At 38.1% G+C, this 22,139-nt stretch overlaps 2 protein-coding genes and 1 long non-coding RNA gene across 3 annotated transcripts in view; 1 reads left to right on the top strand and 2 right to left on the bottom strand.

Annotated features, from left to right (window-relative positions):
* Positions 1-3,303, top strand: part of LOC5577354 (E3 ubiquitin-protein ligase RFWD2) — a 75,853-nt gene extending 72,550 nt beyond the window's left edge. The window contains exon 6 of the mRNA XM_001656380.2: positions 2,640-3,303. Within this exon, the coding sequence (XP_001656430.1) occupies positions 2,640-3,057 (418 nt within the window). The 3' untranslated portion in view covers positions 3,058-3,303. The remainder of the gene's footprint in view (positions 1-2,639) is intronic.
* Positions 3,304-3,443: 140 nt separating this feature from the next.
* LOC5577389 (mediator of RNA polymerase II transcription subunit 28) lies at positions 3,444-19,448 on the bottom strand. The gene is made up of 4 exons (XM_021849023.1): positions 19,237-19,448; positions 18,772-19,164; positions 4,484-4,709; positions 3,444-4,392 (listed from the first exon to the last, which is right to left on the bottom strand). The coding sequence occupies exons 1-4, from the start codon at positions 19,294-19,296 to the stop codon at positions 4,361-4,363; spliced, it is 711 nt and encodes a 236-aa protein (XP_021704715.1). The 5' UTR covers positions 19,297-19,448; the 3' UTR covers positions 3,444-4,360.
* LOC110677746 lies at positions 8,060-8,916 on the bottom strand. Its single transcript, XR_002501163.1, has 2 exons — positions 8,734-8,916; positions 8,060-8,680 (listed from the first exon to the last, which is right to left on the bottom strand). It is a non-coding gene; the product is annotated as an uncharacterized LOC110677746 (long non-coding RNA).
* Positions 19,449-22,139: the final 2,691 nt, after the last annotated feature.

Below are 22,139 nucleotides of genomic sequence, written 5' to 3' on the forward strand. Positions count from 1 at the left end.
TTATTTCAGTTGAATAAGCTTTTTTCACTTGGTTTCGGGTGATGCTAAACTTAAAAATGCTACAACATTCAGTATTGCAACGATTCAATACTTTCGGTGGGTAGTGTATGTTTTGAAAAATCGCTGGACGAATATCTGGGATAATTGGTAGAGGCTCCTAAAATAATTTCTGGATAGATCAATGTGGGAGTCCCTGAAAGTATTCCAAATAAAATCTCTGGATAAACCACTAGGATAATTTCTGAAGCTTTTCCTCGAGAAATCTGAGATAAAATTCTTGAAGAATTAGTTGAATAGTCTAGTAACAGTCTCTGAAGGTTTCTCTGGAGCCTGCAAAACTTTGCATCAGAGTTCAGTGTAAGCAATATAACGAAAAAAAGACTTAAGACACCATTTTAGTAAAAAAAAAAAGACTGGCCTCTAAAAAAATATCATCAAAAATGAGACTTTTTACAGATTTGCGGTAAAATAGAGACCATGTGTCTAAAAAACTGCTACCAGCCCTTAAAGTGATGAATTGATTTTTTCGACTTTTCAAATTGGAAGTAGTTTGAAATCCAATTTAGGGTAGATGTACCAATAGTGGAGGTACTAAGCACGATTGAACTTCATTTAAGGCTAAGTAGCCCGTCATTCGTTTTGGCAACAATGATGACTTTTCAGCATGCATTTCGAAGTGATAAAACTCAGTCTTGATAGTTTATTGATTTGAAAAAGAATCACCACAGACAAACAGACGTAACAGTTAAAACAAATTTCTTCAAATTCCATCGCCCAGTTTACACCATCATCATCTGGTGAGCATGCTACACGAAAAGGTGTTTAGTGCAACAAGACCGGCAGATGGCGGTAGTGTGAAACGTCAAGCGCGAAGAAAAACGCTACGCGCGCCTCTGGGTGTGAGATTTGTAACATAGCGAATTTGAAATGATTGTTAAATGAGTGGTCGATGGAAATTTCGTCAGTGTTACGTCTGTTTGTCTATGGAATCACTGTACGCGCTAACATGCATAAAGTATGCTGTTACTTTTTCAGCGGTGTCAGTGCAAAACCAACTGATTTTCTTTGATTCGAAATCGTAAGATGAATTAGCAACAATCACTAACGACGCGTACAAATTTCAATGACGGCCTACTTCGCCTTAAACGCCCAAATTCAAGATGCGCAATTAATGTACATGTTAATGTTGTAACAGGAAGTAACGACCATTGACTTCATTAGAAAAATAATTTCATCGCAGTAATCTATGGCATGCAACTATTGGTACAAGCAAGTAAAGTTTTAGCAATTTTAGTGGTATTTCATCAATACCATAAGCATCGGTGCAACAATCGACCGATTTTTCAACCAATTTAGTCGGCTGTTGAACTGTCAAATGTTTAATGGGGATCTGATTCCAACTACAGACATGGTAAAATCAAGCGCATTTCTGGTCTGCTGAAAATTGCCGGTGTGAGCGCTTAAGTTAACCCCCTAAAATGGTAGTTTTTACCGCACAATTTTTTTGCGTGCAGTATAAAATATTATTTTACTTACAATTCTATGCTGATAATCAATTTGTTACTAGCGGCTTTTCGTACTCATGTTGCGTACACTAGAGCAGCGTGCTCGATTTAACGTTCGGGGGTCATCTACACTTAATACTTTAGGGTCGTTGGGGGACCACTTAGCGTCCACGTAAGGACTTTAAATTTTTACCTGATTTTTTTCTTACCAAAACGAGCACTTTGCAATGACGAACTTATAACATTTCGCATTTTCGAAAAATAAGGGACGGCCTAATCTTCACTGAACAGCTCAAGGAGCGTCTTGACAGCGACGCAGCCGAAATTTTGGGGGGTTGACGCACTAATCCTTTGATATGAACATATTTAAAGACAATTTACACCGTCTTCAGCCAAAGGTTGAACAGACTGAACGATCACTAACATTAGGCAACGGACAACACGGAACACCCAGTAGCCCAGTGATGAATTTTTAGTTTGACGAAAAGTTTCCACCGACCGGAGCGGGAATCGAACCCACACTCCGTGATGCAATACGCCTAAACAACTGACGCCGCTAACCGCATGGCCACGAAGCCCACGAATTACTCCCATGAAAATTTGTATTCTTGTATAACCTACAAATGCCCGGGGCTCATTTAACGTATAATATAAAAAATCGTACCTTTTATATTTTTCTACGATCAACCTATTCCAAAAGAAGAGCTTGGTGGTATAAAAATAATTTCAAACCTGGTTTTCCGTTAATTACACGGAAAAGAAATAAATCCAGAAAAAAAAAATAAAAATTTAATATTTTTTTAAGTATCGTAAAAACTTGATTTTTTATTATTGCCAAAAATCAGTAACTAGAAGAGGCTTCAAAAAAATAAAATAAAAAAGGATAGGGATGTTCAAAAATAAAAATTATAAAAATCAATAACCAAAATTCATAGATTTATCATTGCCCAAAACGTGTTTAGAACGATTTTAGACAACTGAAAATGATTTTTAGATCGAAAATATAAATTTGGGTATTAGAGAGTTAAGACATTATAGTATAGAATATAGAACAAAAAATATTTTCATGTTGAACTGTCAATTCAACAATCCTGATCTCTCGTCATTAACTCATTTCCCCTTAATCCTCCACAGATTCAATCCGAAGTTCATTCTGGACATTGCTACGTTGACTGGAGCAATTAAGGTGGCGCTGGGCGATTGCGTTGCCGGAGTGTTCTCCACGAACAATGCCCTCTGGAATCAGATTCACGCTGCCGGTTCCGAGTCGGGCGACCGCGTTTGGCGTATGCCTCTGTTCAAGCACTATTCGGAGCAAATGTGCGACCATAGCGGGTACGATTTGAACAATCTTGGCAAGGGTAAGGGAGGTGGCTCATGCACGGCAGCCGCTTTCCTGCGCGAATTCGTTCCCAAGGACATCCCTTGGATGCATGTCGATATGGCTGGCGTTATGGGCGACTGTAGCGACCAGGGCTATACCGGAGCCAAGGGAATGACCGGCCGTCCGATGCGCACTCTGGTTGAATTCATCACGAAGGCTAACCCGTAGATAGAACGGATACCGATAAAAAATCTACAAAACGTCACAATACATTACCTGTGCATTTGAACCCAGTGAACGTTAGGTTTTAGATATTATTCCAAAGATCACAAAAAAAAGTTTAACAGAAACAGAATGCATGTTGAGTGATGAACTCGTGATGCAAGCCATTAATTTAATTTACAACTAAACTTGTTATTGTTTTCAGTTGAAACATTTTGCACGCAATAAAATTTGGAAATTATAGGAATGCTACGTTTCTGGGTCTAGAAGTTCTTAGTAAATGAAAGAAATCCTAACTCTCATTTGCAGTTCTCTGGGTTGTGCACTGGGAGCGTCTTCAGTTGTTCCAAATCGTTTTCACAGATTTTCTCATCAATCATAATACGTCATTCTTCTACTGGTTATAATGTATATACTTTATTTATTCAATAATGGTTTCAAGAATGACAATATGGTACTCTCGTGCAGCATGGCCATAGACAAAGCAAATATCTGTCCAAGGAATTGATTTCAGGAAAAGCGAACAATTGGCCTAAAACTTTTGTGAGATAGAAGCCATTACTAATAGACGAAAAACGAAGAAAAGCTTTCACTCTAACGATTATTAAAAAACCAAAATATGCTTACAAATTACGTAAGTTCACCTCGCTCTAAAACAAGTTACAACCACCTTCTTCTTCTGCTTCTTCAGTGGAATTGGGACCGTCTACACAAACATTACTTCCTTAAGTTCGGATCAAGGATCTTCTGGTAAATTTGTTAGGAAAAATTGTGGAAAATATCTTTGTTCAATCGGGTTCTGATCGCCTCACAGCGTTACGTTTGATTATCTTTTTTTGAAATTGATCAGGACAAGGTACTAGACTTACATTACAACACACACAACCGATTCGGTGGATTAGTCTCGGTAAAAGATTTCGCTCTTCAAGCTTCTTTCTTCTGATGCTATTTGATTCTGTTCTGTGTTTTCTCGTCCCTGCGTTTGGATGCTTGGTTCTTTTGGATGTGTTCTTCGTTTTGAATTTTGAAGGATTTGTAGATAGGCCAAAACAAGTTAGGAATTTTGAATTACTTTTTCCAGCAGATATCAGGAAAAGGATTTAAAATGTATGCTGCTTTTTTAAGTATGTGTGTGTGAGAGAGTAAATGTTGCTTGTATATTGTAATATAAACTAATGACGCCGTCTAAACGTGGCTAGATAATGATCCTCTTTCAAGATAACGCACCGCTATGAAACTCGGGAGCGTTTCCACGTCCGCGGCCTCGGCCTCGCCCGCGACCTCTGCCTCGCCCCCTGCCCCGCCCGCGTCACCTTCGACCATCCCCCATCCCTACAAGGTCTGCAAGTGGAAGAAACAAATTATTAATTACATGCCCTTAAAAGGAAAACCCCATCCCGCTGGACCGATTCACGGACAGTTGCGGGCTCACCTATATTGCTGGCCGTCTTCTCCAGATAAGCCAACGGCCCTTGAAGATTGGGACTCTGCTGAAAACCGGGGCCACCCGCTCCAACTCCGCGACCTCCGCCAGGCTGTGGAAACATCTGTGGGTTGGCTCCTATGGGCATTGACTGCATCTGTTGCTGCATTTGCTGGGCTTGGAGCATTTGCATCTGCTGCTGTTGGGCTTGCATTTGTTGAACTTGCATCGAATTCTGAAAGACATGAGCTTTGAAACATCAACTGGCCTCGTCAGTGCGCATCGTATGCTCGTGCTGTGCGTACACAAATTCTTTCTGCTGACTAAAGTTTGGAACTACTGGTCACCATGCCACAGATAATCAGTTACGAAAACTTCGCATTTTCCCCGCATAACTACCACGTTCTACCGATATTTTATAAAAAAAAAACTTATGAACGATATTAAAACCTGACGGAGCATAAGATAAAGTACTTGAGAATCTCTGAAATAATTCCCAAACCATCTTTGAATCTTTGTTTTCTTCTTAATGCGTCATCTCATACTATTAATCTACGCTTAACAGAAAAGACTATGTCTTATGTTTATGGAAAATAAAAATGAAATGAAATGAAAAAATGAAAGAATCTCTGCTTGAATATTTGAATAATCTTTAAAAAATCAACTAGGCAAATAACATGATTAATTCCTGAACATATCAATACGATTTGTGTTGTATATATTTGTTGTAAGAAATGAAATTATATTTCTTGAGATACATTTTATTAAATTCTTGAATAATTTTGCGAAAGAAAGTTTCTGTAATCTCTATAAGAATTAACTTAACTATATTAAATTAAATATAACTTTTTGCGAAGCTCTCAATAGAACTCCAGTGAGAATTCGAACATGGAAAAAGTCTCTGATGGAATTCCAAAAAAATGACTGGATTAATTTCAACAGAAATCGCCATAGGATGTTATACCTAAAGTCATTCCACAGACAAAGTAATTACAAGAACAATATGAGAAGGAATGTTCGAAAAAATATACTTGAGAAATTCCTTAACAAATTTTAATTAACGGAGGTATTTCGCAAACTTTTTTGAAGAGGCTTAAATAGAAGGTATTTTTTAAAGGAAATTTCTAGGATACACACTCAGAATTTTTAACGAACTTTCGCTAAGAATTTTCCATTGATTACACTCATTATATTAGAAAGGGTCAAAAGACGTTGACATTTAAAGACTACAATACAAATATGAACATATTTCCTCTCAAGATATTGTCGAATGCCCTAATATTGATTCGAATGTCCATAGTAGGGTTAGATTGCATGAGAAGAGAGGAGTCAAACGCGCTTTGAAGAAAGATGTTAATTACAAAAGCAGTACTCTTTTTTGTAATGTTGGAGCCGATACATTCTGTCAAGTAGATTTATTGTAGATTAATTTATTGGTTCTACATCTTCAACACTGACGATTGTACAGGTTGTGACTTAATCTGGATTTCTCATCCTACTAGTGAAAAAATTTTGAGATATATTATCAAATTAATCGGAAACATCATTAAATAATCTACAACTACGTCGAGTAGGAATCCACAAAATAGAACGGTTACGAAGAGAACAAATATTTCCTAACAAATTATTTATTTATTTATTTATTTATTTTTCTAGGTCAATTAGTTGGCAACGTTCTTTATAGGCCGGTAATTTGTTTGGATTAGACCACGGTAGAGGATGTGACGCGTATCTGAGAAACGATTTCTGGACGCTTTCTATGCGATGACACTGTTCATTATGATACGGTGCCCAGGCTTGGGCAGCATATTCCAAAGTGCTACGCACTAAGGAATGTTTAAAGCATAGAACGGACCAGATCTTTACTGTACGGCATATATAATAATATTAGGTCCCAACGCATACCCTTTTCATCGATTTCGAGACGGCATATGATAGTATCAACAGCGTAAAGCTATGGAAAATCATGGTCGAGAACAGCTTTCCCGGGAAGCTTACGAGACTGATAAGAGCAACGATGGAAGGTGTGCAAAATTGTGTGAAGGTTTCAGGCGAACATTCCAGTTCGCTTGGACTTCGCCGGGGACTACGACAATGTGATGGAATTTCGTGCCTGTTGTTCAATATTGCGCTAGAAGGTGTTATGCGGAGAGCCGGGTTTTACAGACGGGGTATGATTTTTACGAGATCCAGTCCACTTGTTTGCTTCGCGGATGATATGGACATTATCGGCCGAACATTTGAAAAGGTGCTAGACCTGTATACCCGCCTGAAACGCGAGACAGCAAAAGTTGGACTGATGGTGAATGCGTCCAAGACAAAGTACATGCTAGCTGGTTGGGCCGAGCGCGACAGGGCTCGTCTAGATAGCAGTGTTACGATAGACGGGATACAACGAGCTGAGAATAACGTTAGCCATGAAATACGGAGGCGCATCATCAGTGGAAGTCGGGCCTACTATGGACTCCACAAGAAGCTGCGATCAAAAAAGATTTAAACCCGCACCAAATCTCGCATAATCTGGGATAACGCCCTAAAAGCCATTGGTAACCACGTGTGTAGCTCGTTGTTTCTGAGAAAATGAATGCACAAACATCCGAACCAACACTACTGGCAGGTAGAGAATGATCCTTTCTTCACCATTGTGTTGTTGAACAACGTGTAATTCCATTCAAATTCATAGAAACGACGAGCTACATACATTGTTACCAATGGCTTTTAGGGCGAGATCAGAAGTTATGCGAGAAATGTACCATATACAAAACGCATATAAGGCCGATAGACCTCTACGGACATGAAACGTGGACGATGCTCGAGGAGGACTTGCAAGCACTTGGAATCTTCGAACGTCGGGTGCTTAGGACGATCTTTGGCGGTGTGCAGGAAAACGGTGTGTGGCGGCGAAGGATGAACCACGAGCTCGCTTTCAACCGGACTATTTATGTTAGATTCTACATGTCGAAATATGAAAAAAGCAAAGCCTTTCGTGTGATGAACCAGTGGTGTAGCCAGGAGGGGCTCTAAAAGAGGCAATTTTGTACGTATATTATATTATTAAGCTAATAGGAAATTTGACAAAAATATTTTTTTTTAGTATTTATTGTGATGGTAGACAACAGAATTGACATTAATGTATGTTTAAAATGTATTTTTCCATGCCATAGGCACAATTGGGATGGGTTTCTTATTGGTATACTATCAAGGGGTGAATCACTCCTGATGCATCTGTTAAATCGAAATGCATTTAAATGCACACTCGATAGATTTGAAATTCATGGCTTGCTCAAACGTTTCATTGTTGTACTTGTTGAAGTGTCAAACTCATTTTTCTACAAACTTAAGAAGAGCTACTCTACCTCACCCAAATGATTGTCAATCTTGTTTTGTAGTGCCTTGAGGGACCGGGATTCATTTGTCATTAGAGTATCGGATATCGACATTTGAGTAACAACTTCATCAAAAAGCGTTAATTTTTTGTGGAAATTAAGCTGATTACAAGGTGGACTCTAGCTTCAGGGAAGCTTGAAATCGTCATATTGTGGAGATGGACCATTGACGTGCTCAAATGAAAAGAAAACCCATCCGTAATGATTAGTGGTTGTTTTATTCGTCAAAGCTGCTAATGCATAGAATCAAATCAAAAGCGTAGCTCTCTTGCGCTCTGTTATAGAAGTAGTTATCCGGAAGTAGCTTTTCACACGCTGTGGTACTTGATTTATGACCTAAAGATCTGTTCATTTGCTGTTACTCATGGCCAATATTATGAAATTATTTCAGCAAAAATATGTTCCGTATATACGTTCAATAGCAACCTGAACATTTTTGTATTAGGAAAGATTTTTGGAAGCAATGTAGAAATAAGAAGGATAATGCTTTTATACATATAGTCTAGAATTTATTGTTGAAAGAAATAAAACAAGCTATTTAGACAAATAATTTTCGAGGCTTTTGTTGGTTGTTCCACCGTCATCATTATTAAGGCACAGTATGTGCGTTTCTCAGGAAGATGGTTCCGACAGGGATGTGGAACGATGATTTCTTTTTTCAAGTTATCATCCTCTAACTCATGAACTGCACTGTGTACTAACAAAACTTGTTAATATGGGATGATCGGACGCTGTTCGTTTCAAGGATCCATAACCGGATTGCCGTGGGCTCGAGAAAGCTTTGTATAACATATTCGTTCTGAAGCTACAGCTTGAGCATCTGAAACGAATAAAATATTAGTAAATTGTTTATTTTATTAGGAAGAGTAAAACCTGAGACAGTAAAACAATGTTGATCCTTTCACAACAAACAATAATGCGTTGCTATAGCACGGCATGATAAAAAGGACCAGTGCTAAGCTGATGTGAATATCGAAAAAATGCATTTAATGCAATTTGATGTACATTTGATGTGCAGTGAAAAAGTGATCCACCCCTTGTATACTATTCTAATAAAACCAAATTTGTTTTGGTGTCCATATTCCATGTTAGTTACGCCAATGGCATAAAAATACATGATAAACATACATTAATGTCAGTTCTGTTCATTACTATCGTACTAAATACTGAGAAAAATCTTTTTGACAAATTTTCAATCGATTCAATAATATTTTATTCATGCAAAATTTACCCTTTCAGAACCCTTCTTGGCTACAACACTGGTTCATCACCCGAAAGGTTTTGGGGTTTTTCATATTTCGACATGTAGAATCTAACAAAAATAGTCCGGTTGAAAACCCCGTGTAACACCATCGTGACCTTCCCTTGTAAGTGGGCGGATCAAGTGCGAGAATAGAGAGATGCGGCCACGAAACGAGTATTTTGGCGTGAACTTGTTGATTCAGTGCTATCTGTTTAGATGTTAACTAAATAAATGAACTCTGCCCTTCTATGCCTACTTGTCCCATGTTCTATCGAAACCTTACACACTTAAATTATTTTACGGATTCCTGTGAAATCTCAAAAGCTGAACAATTCGGTAAAATGAATTAACGGAGTACGGTAAATTTTTACATAATTCGGTAAAAAATCAATGGAATCCGTTCAATTCCAATGAAGTTACGGTAATAAATCTTCGAGCTGTTTAGTAGAATACCTATAAGTACCGTAATCCGGGGTAACATTGATCATTTTTCTGAATGTTTCTTTAATATTTCGTTTGAAAATGCAAAAATGTTGCAAATTTTATATTTTTAAAACAAGTACTGCCACCCATAGCTTGAGACTATTTACTGCATTCTATTTTTTGAAAGATTGAAGCATGCTAAAAAATGTTTTAGGCGATTTTTTAATTTAGCTGATATGGGGTAACATTGATCACCTATGTAAACAACGTTTGGTAATACTGAAAATGTCGTTACTTACTTGAACTATGGCCCCTGAAGCCGAATATGAAGGCCAAACGCTTACAAGTTATTTACTTTTTGAGTTATTTTAAAATTAAAAACACCTCGAACCAAGGAATACGCCTAAAGGTAGGCATTTTCCCAAGGGATTTTTACATTCTTAACAGTAATTCGGTAATGTTGCCTAATTGAGCATACTTATAAAAGTTTTGACAACGGAATCGTTTTCGGAGATGCCATTTTTAGTAAGAATCACATTTTTCTTGCTTATATCGTTTGCAGAACTTGTGTTAGACATGAATCTTCGGTAGTGTCATCCTTAACAATTAAAATCATTATTTCAAAAAGTTGCCAAATTTACATATTAGGTAAACGGAATTTTCGCAAAAATCATCACTTTTATTAGCTCATGAATATAAGAAAGAGAAGCTCCAATCATAATTTGGAAATGTTTCATCAATAAATGATAATACGTACTTTTTCCGATCAATGTTACCCCGCTGATCAATGATACCCCGGATTTCGATAGATGAAAAATCCGAATTCAGTACTATTACATTATATATTAACACTAGGTATAAACATATTTCTCTACCCATCATTGTTAATTATTATTTTTAACTTAAAATTTATAAGCTTTAGGTACATTCCATCCTTCTTTTGTTGAAACTTTAAATGCTGAAAGGTACATCACGGGAACGATTAGTAGGTACCAAGTTGAATAGCCATGTATTGCCGTTGTCTCTGTTGGGTAGCGTCGAAGTTACGGTGTTTTATTTCACCGAACTGTTCAGCTGTTGAGATTACGGTGAAATTCGCCGTAAAAGCTTTGTGTGTATGAACCGCGGGGCAGGAATGGGAGAAGTACTGTAGCCAACATTTACCACCTCTACATTTACATGTTTCTACACGACCATCAAAATCCAAAGCAAACCATGACCGTTCAAAGCAAAAAAAAATGTCACGGCTCTTCAAAAATGTAATCTTTTTCTTCGCAACGTTTTTATAATTTAAGTGTGTGGTGACACGATTTTTGGGGTTTTGCATTTTTGCTCAATAGCACGGCAGTATCGTTATTGAAAGAAGCTTGAATAAGGGCATGCTAGACCTTTATTCAGCCATTCATCTAGCTTCAATTAAGCTAAAGGCTGCATAAAATTGCCAGAATTAGATGTTTAAAAGCTGAATAAAAGTGTGTGGAGGCATTGAACAGCTTTTGTTCAAACAAAGGCTGATTTGAATTAGTTATAAAAGCGTTTAAGCAGCTTCAAATTGTTACCTGGGACGAGGCTTGTGCTGATAGGTGGGTGGTAAATTAGGTAACAGTATATAAGGGAACGAGTTTGTTTGTAGGGAATCAAGCTCACACAATCTAGGGCTAGACATTCCTAGCCCACACGAAGCTGCTGTCTCCGAACACCGATCTCCCAACGACTTCTCGGTGGAGTTTGAGATCACAGCTGACGAATCTAAAAGCATGAAGGCCCCAGGTTTTGACAACATCCTGAACTTGGAGCTCAAGCAATTGAGTCTCCAGTTCTATCAACATCTGGCACTGATTTTCAATCAGTGCCTCCGACTTAGCTACTTCCTCTCGTAGTGGAAGTCAGCAAAAGTCATCCCCATCAGGAAACCTGGGAAGGATCCATCCTCCCCCAAAAGCTATCGATCCATCAGCCTTTTCTCAGGGTTATCAAAGCTTTTTGAAAAAGCCATCAACAGACGGCTGCTTTCGGCAGCCGATCAAAACAACATCTTACTCGAGGAACAGTTTGGCTTTCGACGCGGTCGTTCAACCGTGAACCAACTGACTCGAGTAACCAACATTCTCAGGCGAAACAAGTCCCTCGCCAAATCCTCCGCCATGGCGTTGCTTTCGACAGCATTCGACAACGTCTGGCATGACGGCCTGGTGTACAAAGTGCACCGATACAATCTTCCCACTTATTTGATGAAAATCATCAAAAACTATCTGTTTGACAGGACGTTCAGGGTTTCCCTCAATGGAGTCAACTCAGACCTACTCAACATCCCCGCAGGTGTTCCGCAGGGAAGTATTTTAGGTCCCCTACTATTCAACCTGTTCACCTCGGACATCCCTCAGCTCCCTGAAAGCGGCTCTTTATCACTGTTCGCTGACGATACCTCTGTCGTTAACAGCGGTATATTCACGAGAGCGTTAACATCTCGACTCCAGAGAGGCCTGAATGTCTTGTCAGATTATTTAAACAGCTGGAAGATCTGTATCGACGCGGTAAACAACCCAGGTCATCCTCTTCCCCTATTCCAAATCCCCCAGACTTGTCCCGGCTGAGGATTGTAAAATCACCCTCGGTGGATCAACGGTGGAATGGTCTGATGTAGCCGACTATCTTAGATTAACGTTAGACAGCAAGCTTCTCTTCAGACAGCAGGTTGACAAAACGGTCACAAAATGTAACATCTTGCGTAAAGCACTATATCCACTGATCAACCTTGTATATGAAGAACAAGCTTGCTGTTTACAAACAGGTCATTCTTCCGGTCATCGAATATGGCGTACCAATCTGGGAGAGTTGCGCCAAAACCCACCATCTAAGGCTCCAGAAGACCCAGAATAAATTCCTCCGGATCATCCTCAACAGTCCTCCGAGAATGAGGACAACCGAGGTCCACCGTCTGGCCGGGATAAAAACACATCAGGACCGCTTTGGTGACTCGATCTATAGGTACAGGGCTCGTTGCCAACAATCTGACCAGCAGGTCATCCGGGACCTCGTCCCCCCTAGGTTATCAAATTTTTGTAGTGTAGATAGTAGTAGTCAGGTTATCGAATTGTAATTGTAATTTTAAAAAACCACCAGAGCCCATAATGCCAAGAAAAACCACAAAATTTCAACCAGTCTAAACAAAACCAATTGCAATCAAAGCTGAAGGAATAATTTTAATGTAAAAACTTAAGGAAAATAAATACGATTTTAATCAAAAAATAAAAATCAATTGTAGAGAGTCAGTTTTTATTACGCTATCGAAGAATAAACATCGGTTAAGTTGAAAAGTGAAAAGTTCTCTTTTACTTGGACAGCCGAAACATAAACAGCCTTTTTCCAGGCTTCTGAGTTGTTTAGAAGATAATCACTGAGTCGCGCTATCGTCAGCTACTGTTCCTGTCAGCACTCTCTTCAAAGGAAGGAGCTGTGTCCGTGATTGGACAAGCACAACATCATAAATAGGGATGTTAGTTAACGCCGCGACATGAATTATGGGCCGTCCACCAATTACGTAAGACAATTTTCGGAATTTTTCGGCCCTTCCTCCACCCATGGTAAGATTTTTTGTATGAAAATTAAAAATAAATTGTATGGCGCGTATAAAATCTCAAAGCCACCACCTCCCCCCCCTAAAAACCTTACGTAATTAATGGATCGCCCATTTAAGACTAAGATAGCATTTTTTAACATATTTGTATCGTCCCCAGATAGCCGTAGCGGTAAACGCGCAGCTATTTAGCATGACCATGCTGAGGGTCGTGCGTTCGAATCCCGCTGATCGAGGATCTTTTCGTAAAAAGGAAATTTTCTCGATTCCCAGGGCATAGAGTATCTTCGTACCTGCCACACGATATACATATGCAAAAAATGGTCAATCGGCAAAGAAAGCTCTCAGTTAATAACTGTGGAAGTGCTCATATGAACACTAATCTGAGAAAGCAGGCTTTGTCCTAGTTGGAACGTAACGCCAGGAAGAAGAAGAAGAAGTATCGTCCCCAAAATATGATAAGAATGAACATCATACAAAATACGAGAGCAAAACAAACTATTTTGAAAATTTTATCACATTCCTTAAAGTACAACTACAACTGATTATAACATATTCGAAAAAAGTTCTAAAAGTGTCTGATTTGACATAATCAGGGCTGGTAGCAAAAATTGGTACCGAAAAAAGTTATTTTAGTGACCAGATTTGAGAAAAAAGTGACTAAAAAGTGACTTTCCATTCTCGAAAAAGTGACTAAAAGTGACTTGAAAATCCAACCGAAATCAGTATTTCAATTCTAATATGTTTTACGATCAATATCCAATAGATTGGGAATATTCAATATGATCTTCTGCAGGTAGTAAGTCTAGTTGAGTATCATATTTGGAAATTTTTATTGTACTTCCAAAACTTTAAGATATTCCCAACAATTTTTCAAGCAGAAAAGTTTACTTTTACATAAATATTCCCTTTATAGCAAATTTTCAATCTTTTCAAAATGTTGTGTCTAAGTATCACCAAAGTATTTTATTTTGTAAATTTCAAAACGATTTGGAACATTTGAAAAAATAAAATTTTTGTCGTTTCACATTTCCATCCAAACTCTCCTACCTAATAAGGTTAATATTTTATGTAACCAGATCAAGATTACGGAAAATGTTATACTTGGGCATTAATCAATATTTCAAATAAAAATGATGATAGAAGATCGAATATGATTGAAATACTTAAAACCGCGTCCTTCAAACGCCGACTTAAAAAGAACAAATGGTTGATATAAGTGGCATTGGAATTTTCCATCAGTAAGTTTAATGGGAGGTACGTTTGGCTGAATGGACATTTAGCATAATGACGATAGGTTTAACAGGCTGTTCTTTTGAGTTATTCTTTTAAAGTAGTTAATAGCACTAATCTTCTAATATTTCAATCAAAATTACTTGGACACTTTCATGATTCACTTGACATTGGAGGTTATAGTTGGTCGAATTGGAATAAAAAATACTTCAATACCGCACATTTTATTGTCAAATATAAACTCTGTGGCTTTCAAAAACCTCCTGCCGAAGTGAATAAAAAAAAAACCAAGAAGAGGACGCCCCACATTTCTTTGAAGAATGCATGCAAGTATTCATGAACGATTCAATGAAAACGATAAATTGACGATAAATTAATAGTCGAAAAACACGAGTCTTTTTTACGTCGTTTTTAAAAACAACTCGGTTTTACGCCGTTTTTTGAAACAACGCGTTTTTTTACGCGGGACGTCGACCGACGTAAAAAAAAACCTTAGGATATGCTCTAGCTTAGATCTATCCACCCATTTTTAAAGGTATGGTTTGCAAATAAAGTCTATCCTAGGATGCATGATAAGTTTTTACTCTCAAATAGAACATTAAATAATTATTATATGTTATTAATATCTGCGATAAAATAACTTAAATATAATCATTTTTTTTATTTATATGATGCAATGGCTTAGCCAGAAATTATTTGTAGGAATATTAGGAGTCTTGAGAAGAAAATAGAAAAATACACTAAAAATAACCTTCTTAAAACCCTCTTTTTTACCTACGTTCAAAACAGCTAAACTGTTCATATTGTTTATTGTAATACTAAATTATCTCAAATGCATGTGCATAAAAACTGAACACTAAGAATGTAAAAAACATACTCCGGATAATCGAGTCACCAAATAATCGAATCTCCGGATATTCGAGTCCGACCTGCATTACAAGTTACGTGGAACTCAATGAAAGATTAACTTTTTTACAATTTTTTTTCACATGGAAACCATGAACCACTATTTTGATACCGAAAAGAAGATGTTCTGGTGATGACCTAACTTAAAACTTAGCCTAAATTAAAAAAAGGCCGGTGCATTATTTTCTCCCGAAAATTTAGCTCAAAATAGTTGAAAAAAGTGACTTTTTGACGTAAAAAGTGACTATAGTTGAAATAGCTTCAAAAAAGAGACTTTAAAGTGACTGGCCTCAAAAAAGTGACCAAGTCACTAAAAAGTGACTCGCTACCAGCCTTGGACATAATGTAACGACAATGTTCACCTCATCGAAAAATCTCAACACTTCCGAACCTAAAATTTCATCAGTTCTAATTTTTGAACGTGGTTTTCTAAACTCTTAGTTTTCGTCGATGTTTTCACTTTAATTTATCTTCACTGTAATTTGTAATTGCTCAATCCACACCCTGGCAGACAATTATCCGCCAATCTAGACACGGGCTGGGTGAGGACCTACCAAGCCTCCCCCGTTAACATGTCCTATACCGTTTAGCACACCGGGTTCTTCCACAAGCAGGCGCCGGAATTAAAGCGGTCCCACAAGTTTCAGATACATTAAATAGATATAGTCCCTCTGCCACTAAACCGAATAGCGCCCTCCACCTCATCACCAGCACTGCCCATCCCGCACACCAAACAAAATGTCGGAAGTGGCGTGCCGTGTAGCACATCAGATGTTCTACAGAGCACACCACCTCCGACACCATGCTCAACGTACAGCAAAGACAGCGCTAATAAAAGCGGAATGCGCCATTCGATTCAGTACCAGAGGGACTATAAATGTAACGAAGAGGAAATGAAAAGATAGTAGAAATGGTTTGGCTGTTGGATTGCTGGAACGAGAAGAAAGAAATAAAGTTATTACGTTAAAACGTGATTTTTATAGTTGAATAAATGTATCGATAGTTTCTCATCTGTTTCTTTTCCGTATCGTAGTTCCGTCGATTCTATCCACCTCGAGTTTTGTCGACTCCGCTCGGGCAATGAGGACCGTGATGAAATGAAAAATATAAAAATATAAAAATAAGAGCATTAGTGTTTATCTATTATTTAATGTGGTTCTCATTTGCTTTCAAATACCTAAGTAACATGTGAACTCTGCCTCTATTAGAAAATTCTAATAAATCATAATTTATTCTCCTCCACTTTCCCTAACACAAAGTATTCCTATTTAATAAGACAAGTGCAAAAGCATAAATAAAAGTGTGAGACCGCATCGAATCATGTTGATGCCCTCAGAGCACTCATTCTTCGATTTGCGAAATATGAGTCCGCTGAAAACACCGACTCGACTCGACGCAATCGCGCACCTCTACCGGCACCTCCGCACATGTAAAAACTTCTGCGATAATCCTGTGGTGTGAAAGAAATGCGCAATATTATTTTGATTTCAATCCTAACTTCATGACCCGTAGGCTCTACGCGTATGATTGTTCATTATTTAGGCTAAATATACCTGTTTATACCTGTGCATCAGAAAAAAAAAAACGAAAAACGACTACGAATATCTTGCAGCGTAAAGTTTAAGTGATCAATTATTCATCCTCTCTTCGACCCTGCACTATAATAACCTCCTAATATAACGCCGAGCTAAAGATTCTTTCTTGCGTTACACAATCTGAACAAGAAACCATTTTCAAATACTTCCCATAATTTATGCGAAGCAAAACAGATTCCACTTTCTACGTAATGTAACCCAGCATAAACAGCTGCCCAACTCTCCAGACCAACGCCCTCCAAGATCCAAGGTGCTGCTGCCTTACGTTCAAAACTTCTTTCCTCAAAGTCTGTCTACCAATTCCGAACTCTATTGCATACTACAATACCAATCAGACCCTATTCCTGACAAGACACAGAGTCACAACCCCAATGTGATGGATTTACCCACAACCTTGTCATAACCTCTCTTACGTTTCGCTATCCTCGGAAGTCACCCATATTGATGCTTGGCAAAAAATATCAGTATTCAATCCACAAATCCCAGATTACACCACATTACGTTGGTCCGTTTGGCGTCGCCGGTGGATACCTGTTCTGACATTCTTTTCTTTCAAACCCCATTTCAAGCCTGTCCCCCCACTTTATCAATAAGAATGTTGACGAATCACGATAATCTGAAGATCGTGACCAGAACGGAGGTAGGATTTATCACTAGGGACCAACCACCACCTTTAATTTATCTTCACTGTAATTTATGCACTAAATCGTCCGTGCGTGATAAAAAAAATCATACCGTGGACGTACCATATTTGACGCAGTTAAGAAAATTCTTAATTCAAACGCTTGTCAAATCGTCTAAATCTTTCCGATTTTTGTTGAAATTTGAACATATGCTAGCTCAACTATCATAGAATTAAGGAAAAATCAGTAAAAAAATATTAAACGTTTTTTTCTTTATGTTTGATTGACTTTTTGTGGAACACAAATTTCATCAGTTCTAATTTTTGAACGTGGTTTTCTAAACTCTTAGTTTTCGTCGATGTTTTCACTTTAATTTATCTTCACTGTAATTTATGCACTAAATCGTCCGTGCGTGATAAAAAAAATCATAGATGTTTGTTTTACATACGTGTTATTTTACCATCTTTGTTCATTTTCCACCCCTTTCCCTACTTAAGACGACTGAGCCTTATACATAGGATTGTGGAATTGGCCACTTCAGCGTCAGCCAGGACATTCGGAACATGTCCGGTGTGGCCGAGTCAATCCAAAATGGTCGTTAAACTTTCTAATAACCATTCCCATTATTTGACAAATCATGAACAAAATCCGGAATAACTCCGGAACCAACTCCGTTTTGCGGACCTTGAAAATTGAGACAAATCAGGATTACATGTCATTGATTTAAAAATATCGGTTGGAAAATGACTTTTTAAAAGCTGATTTAAGATTTGAAAATCGTCAAAAACAGACGTTGGGTACACATAGGTGACAGGAAATTGTTCTAAGTGTTACGTCTGTTTGTCTGTGGTTACAAATCCTTAAAGTTAAAGAATGTTGACGGTATTTCTTGTTTATCAAGCAATATATAGTGATTATATTTCCTACAGCATGTTACTAACATGTTACGTAAAGTGAATCATAATAATAACAAATCAATGTCGAATAATGCATTATTATTCTAACATTCGGTAGTTGGCCGACGGCTCACTCGTGGCGCTTGTATCCCTTTTCTCAAGTTTGATTTTTGCGCGCTGTCGCTACCTAGGTCCTGATTGACCAATTACAGAGTTTTTAGCATTGGGCGCGTTACTATTTGTCGAATTGATAAGTGGTTTAACTTTTATGTCTGTTTGTCTTTGAAGATAGTTAAGCAACACTATCTTCGAAGACAAACAGGCATAAAAGTTAAACCAATTATTAATTCGACTCAGAAATGATACCAATAAATGAAACAAAAGCAGCCTCATCGTTGAAATCGATTATAGATACCTGCATTGGCATTCCTATTCCGCCGGGCATCATTCCAGGGCCACCAGGAACCCCTCCGGTCAAATTCCCACGCATATCCGGGGGCAGCGATTGGATGGGTTTGTTGTAGTTCTGCTGATCCGACAGCAAGTTCTTCCAGGACTCAATCTTTTCGTAGTGCTTCCGAATCAATTCATCCTTCCGGGCAATTTCCTGCTTCAGATCGAAGTTTTCCTCCTTGAGCAGCAGATCGGGTTTCAGAGCAGACAGCAAAAATCGCTTCTGGAGGAAGAATGCCTCCATTTGCCTTGCCAGATCGATGAATTTGAGCGTCGTTTGATCAACTTCCAGTTTGATTTCATCCTTATCGACGCCGGTGGCGGATTCTTCCTTTGTGAGGGCGTGAATGCAGGACTATCGATCCGAAAACAAGACACGAAAAACAAGATGTAGGCGTGGGAGTATACTTTCCTTAATCGCACTTACCTGGAAGGCTTCCTCCAGTTCATCCACAAGGTTTCCGTTGACGTTGGAAGAGGATGCCATTTTTCCTACGACTGGAGGTATTTCTACCCGAAATATGTTGCTAAAATACAAGTATTCCGGTAGAATTTTCACTGTAAATGCTAGAAAACACACAGCAGCTCCATTATTTTCCTTCCTTTAAGTCCAAAACGTTAAAAAGGGTGTACTTTAGTTTTAGTCGAATCGACAAAACATCGCATGGTAAGACGTTGACTCTCAGCCAATAAGAATATATACCGAGGTGTGGAAAAGACATTTACACTGTAAACTCTGCAGTACCCTTTAATGTGGAAAAAATACCCATTATTTGCTGATGTATGGAAACGTCAAAATAATGGGTACTTAATTTTTTCGAATAAAGGGCATTTTTTGCCCTTTTTTAAAATCCATGAACTTACTCTATAATGGGTGAAAAAAATCTTGCAGATTTGTAATAGTTCTTAATGGAGCAGTGTTTGACACACTTTGACACACAGTTTGTTGCCGTCATAACTGAAATAAGTATTTGATAATTCGGATGAATCAATAGTAGGTATAATTTTTTTTTCCCTGTCGTATTCTGATTATAAGAAAACAATTAAATATTACAGGATACTTTTGCTTTCATATGCATCCCGTTTGCATGTCCCGGTGCATGAAATCGCCAGTAGCAGCTGCCCCGTTTACCAACCTAGTAACATCAAAATTAATCAGTCAATTATGCTTTCGCAAATAAACAATGATTTATTGTAACTGTTTAAATTAATAAAAATAATTAATATATTAAAATTTCTTTAGTTGATTATTTTATATACGAAAAAAAATAATAGAATTAAATCGAATTTTCATATTCGAAAAAGAGTAAATTTTACTCTGTTTGCCAAAATATATGTTTTGGATAATGGGTAAAATTCACTCGTTGATCTGACGTACAAGCCGTTTACTCTTTAAAGAGTACAGGCCCTTTACTCTTTTTATGAGTTAAACTAGTTTCTCTCATAAAGGGTACTTTTTTACCCATTAAAGAGTACTTTGGTCTTACAGTGTAGTGTGCGTGACATCCATGTACGGTGCAAAAAATTTCACAACTACAAGCGAGTGAGCTCCCATAAGAAGCCGTGTAAATTAGTGACGTAGTTATTTTTGTTTACGTTTTTTTTTCTTTACTAATACATAGCCATTGCTTCTTCTTCCACACCTTGATATATATTCTCATTGACTCTCAGCCATTAGGGTGATACACAGAAAGAAAAATACCGAGTTTTCTTGGTAATAAGTAACACGCAGTGAAACTAAAATAGGTCTGTATTTAATGAAAGCTTTAAGACGAATGAACAAACTCAGATTAAGTCATAGATTCTTCGATCAAGCTAGGTTACTATGATCACTGTCGTCTAAACTTCAACACTCCTCCTAGACGACACTGGTTAGGCCAATGAGTTCTGCCAGTTTTGCTGTCCGGATTCTGGGTAGTGGTTTCGTAAGTATATCGGCAGCCATGGTTTCCGACGGGCAATAGACGCATGTTATGTTCCCTTTCTTGATTTGATCTCTCACAAAATGAATCTTAGTTGCAATATGTTTGGTTCTTGAACTAAATTTTTCAGTTTCAACAATTTTTAAGCAGCTTTGATTGTCTTCGAAGATAACGAGCTTTTCTGGGTTTCCATTCAATTATCGCAGTAGCTGTTTTAGCCACAATGCTTCTTGTACAGATTCCGATAGTGCTATAAATTCTGCTTCAGCTGTGGATAATGATACGCATGTCTGTTTTCTACAAGCCCAGCTTACCGTTCCTCCGTTTATCTTGAAGACGTATCCACTATTTGATTTTCGATCCCTTCTATTTTCAGCCCAATCAGCATCCGAATAACCTACAATTCCTTCTGGTTCCGTCAACTTGCTTAACCGTAACCGATAGTTGTTGGTGCCCTTTAAATACCGGATAACTCGCTTCAATTCGATCCAGTCCTCTTGATTAGGTCGGCTTGTATTCCTGCTCAATATTGATACTGCAGTTGCAATATCCGGTCTTGTGTTAATTGCAACGTACAACAGCTTTCCTATAAATTTTTGATAATTTCTGTTGTCTGGTAATACTTCCCCTTCATTTTCCTTGGTGACATATCCTGGGTCTAAGGGAATATTGGATTCCTTAGCTTCATTCAATCCGCTCAAAATAATAATGTCATTGATGTATCTTCGCTGACTTAAGAAATAATCTCCATCTTCATTCTTTTCAACTTCCATACCAAGGTAGTGATGAATTTCTCCCATTTCGCTGATCTCGAACGACTTTCTAAGTGATATTGGAACTTCTTCTAGCATCTGGATACTCTTGCTTGCCACAATAAGATCGTCCACATATACTAACACGTAGCACCAAGAACCATGTGAGCATTTCCGATATAGGCACGGATCCGATTTACACCTTTCAAATCCTTGTCGAATGAGTTCTTGGTGTAACTTGGCGTTCCATGACCTAGCTGCCTGCTTAAGTCCGTACAAACTTTTCATTAGTTTACAAACCTTTGTTTCGTTGCCTTTCGAGATGAATCCACTTGGTTGCTTCATATAAATCTCCTCCTGAAGATCACCATTGAGGAAGGCGGTCTTGATATCATACTGTTGGATAATCATCTGTTCCTTCGCTGCCACAGCCATCAATGTACGGAAGGTAGTCTGCCGAACCACAGGCGCGAACACTTCATAATAGTCAGTTCCATACTGCTGACTAAACCCTTGGGCCACCAAGCGAGCTTTATAACGTATTATACGGCCGGCTGCATCAGGTTTGATTACGAATATCCATTTACAACCAACGGCTTTCCGTCCTTTTGGTAGATCTTCCAAAGTCCATGTTTGATTGGATTGTATTGAATTCA

The sequence above is a fragment of the Aedes aegypti genome, chromosome 3, assembly GCF_002204515.2.
Source record: "Aedes aegypti strain LVP_AGWG chromosome 3, AaegL5.0 Primary Assembly, whole genome shotgun sequence".
In the NCBI taxonomy this organism is placed as follows: Eukaryota; Metazoa; Arthropoda; class Insecta; order Diptera; family Culicidae; genus Aedes; species Aedes aegypti.

Bases quoted from the DNA above. Each gene is read 5' to 3' on its own strand.
- LOC5577389 (XM_021849023.1), bottom strand. From the start codon at position 19,296: ATGGCATCCTCTTCCAACGTCAACGGAAACCTTGTGGATGAACTGGAG. The intron at 19,165-19,236 runs GTAAGTGCGATT...TCGGATCGATAG, and splicing joins AACTGGAGGAAGCCTTCCAG to TCCTGCATTCACGCCCTCAC. The intron at 4,710-18,771 runs GTATCTATAATC...CATGTCTTTCAG, and splicing joins GAATAGGAATGCCAATGCAG to AATTCGATGCAAGTTCAACA.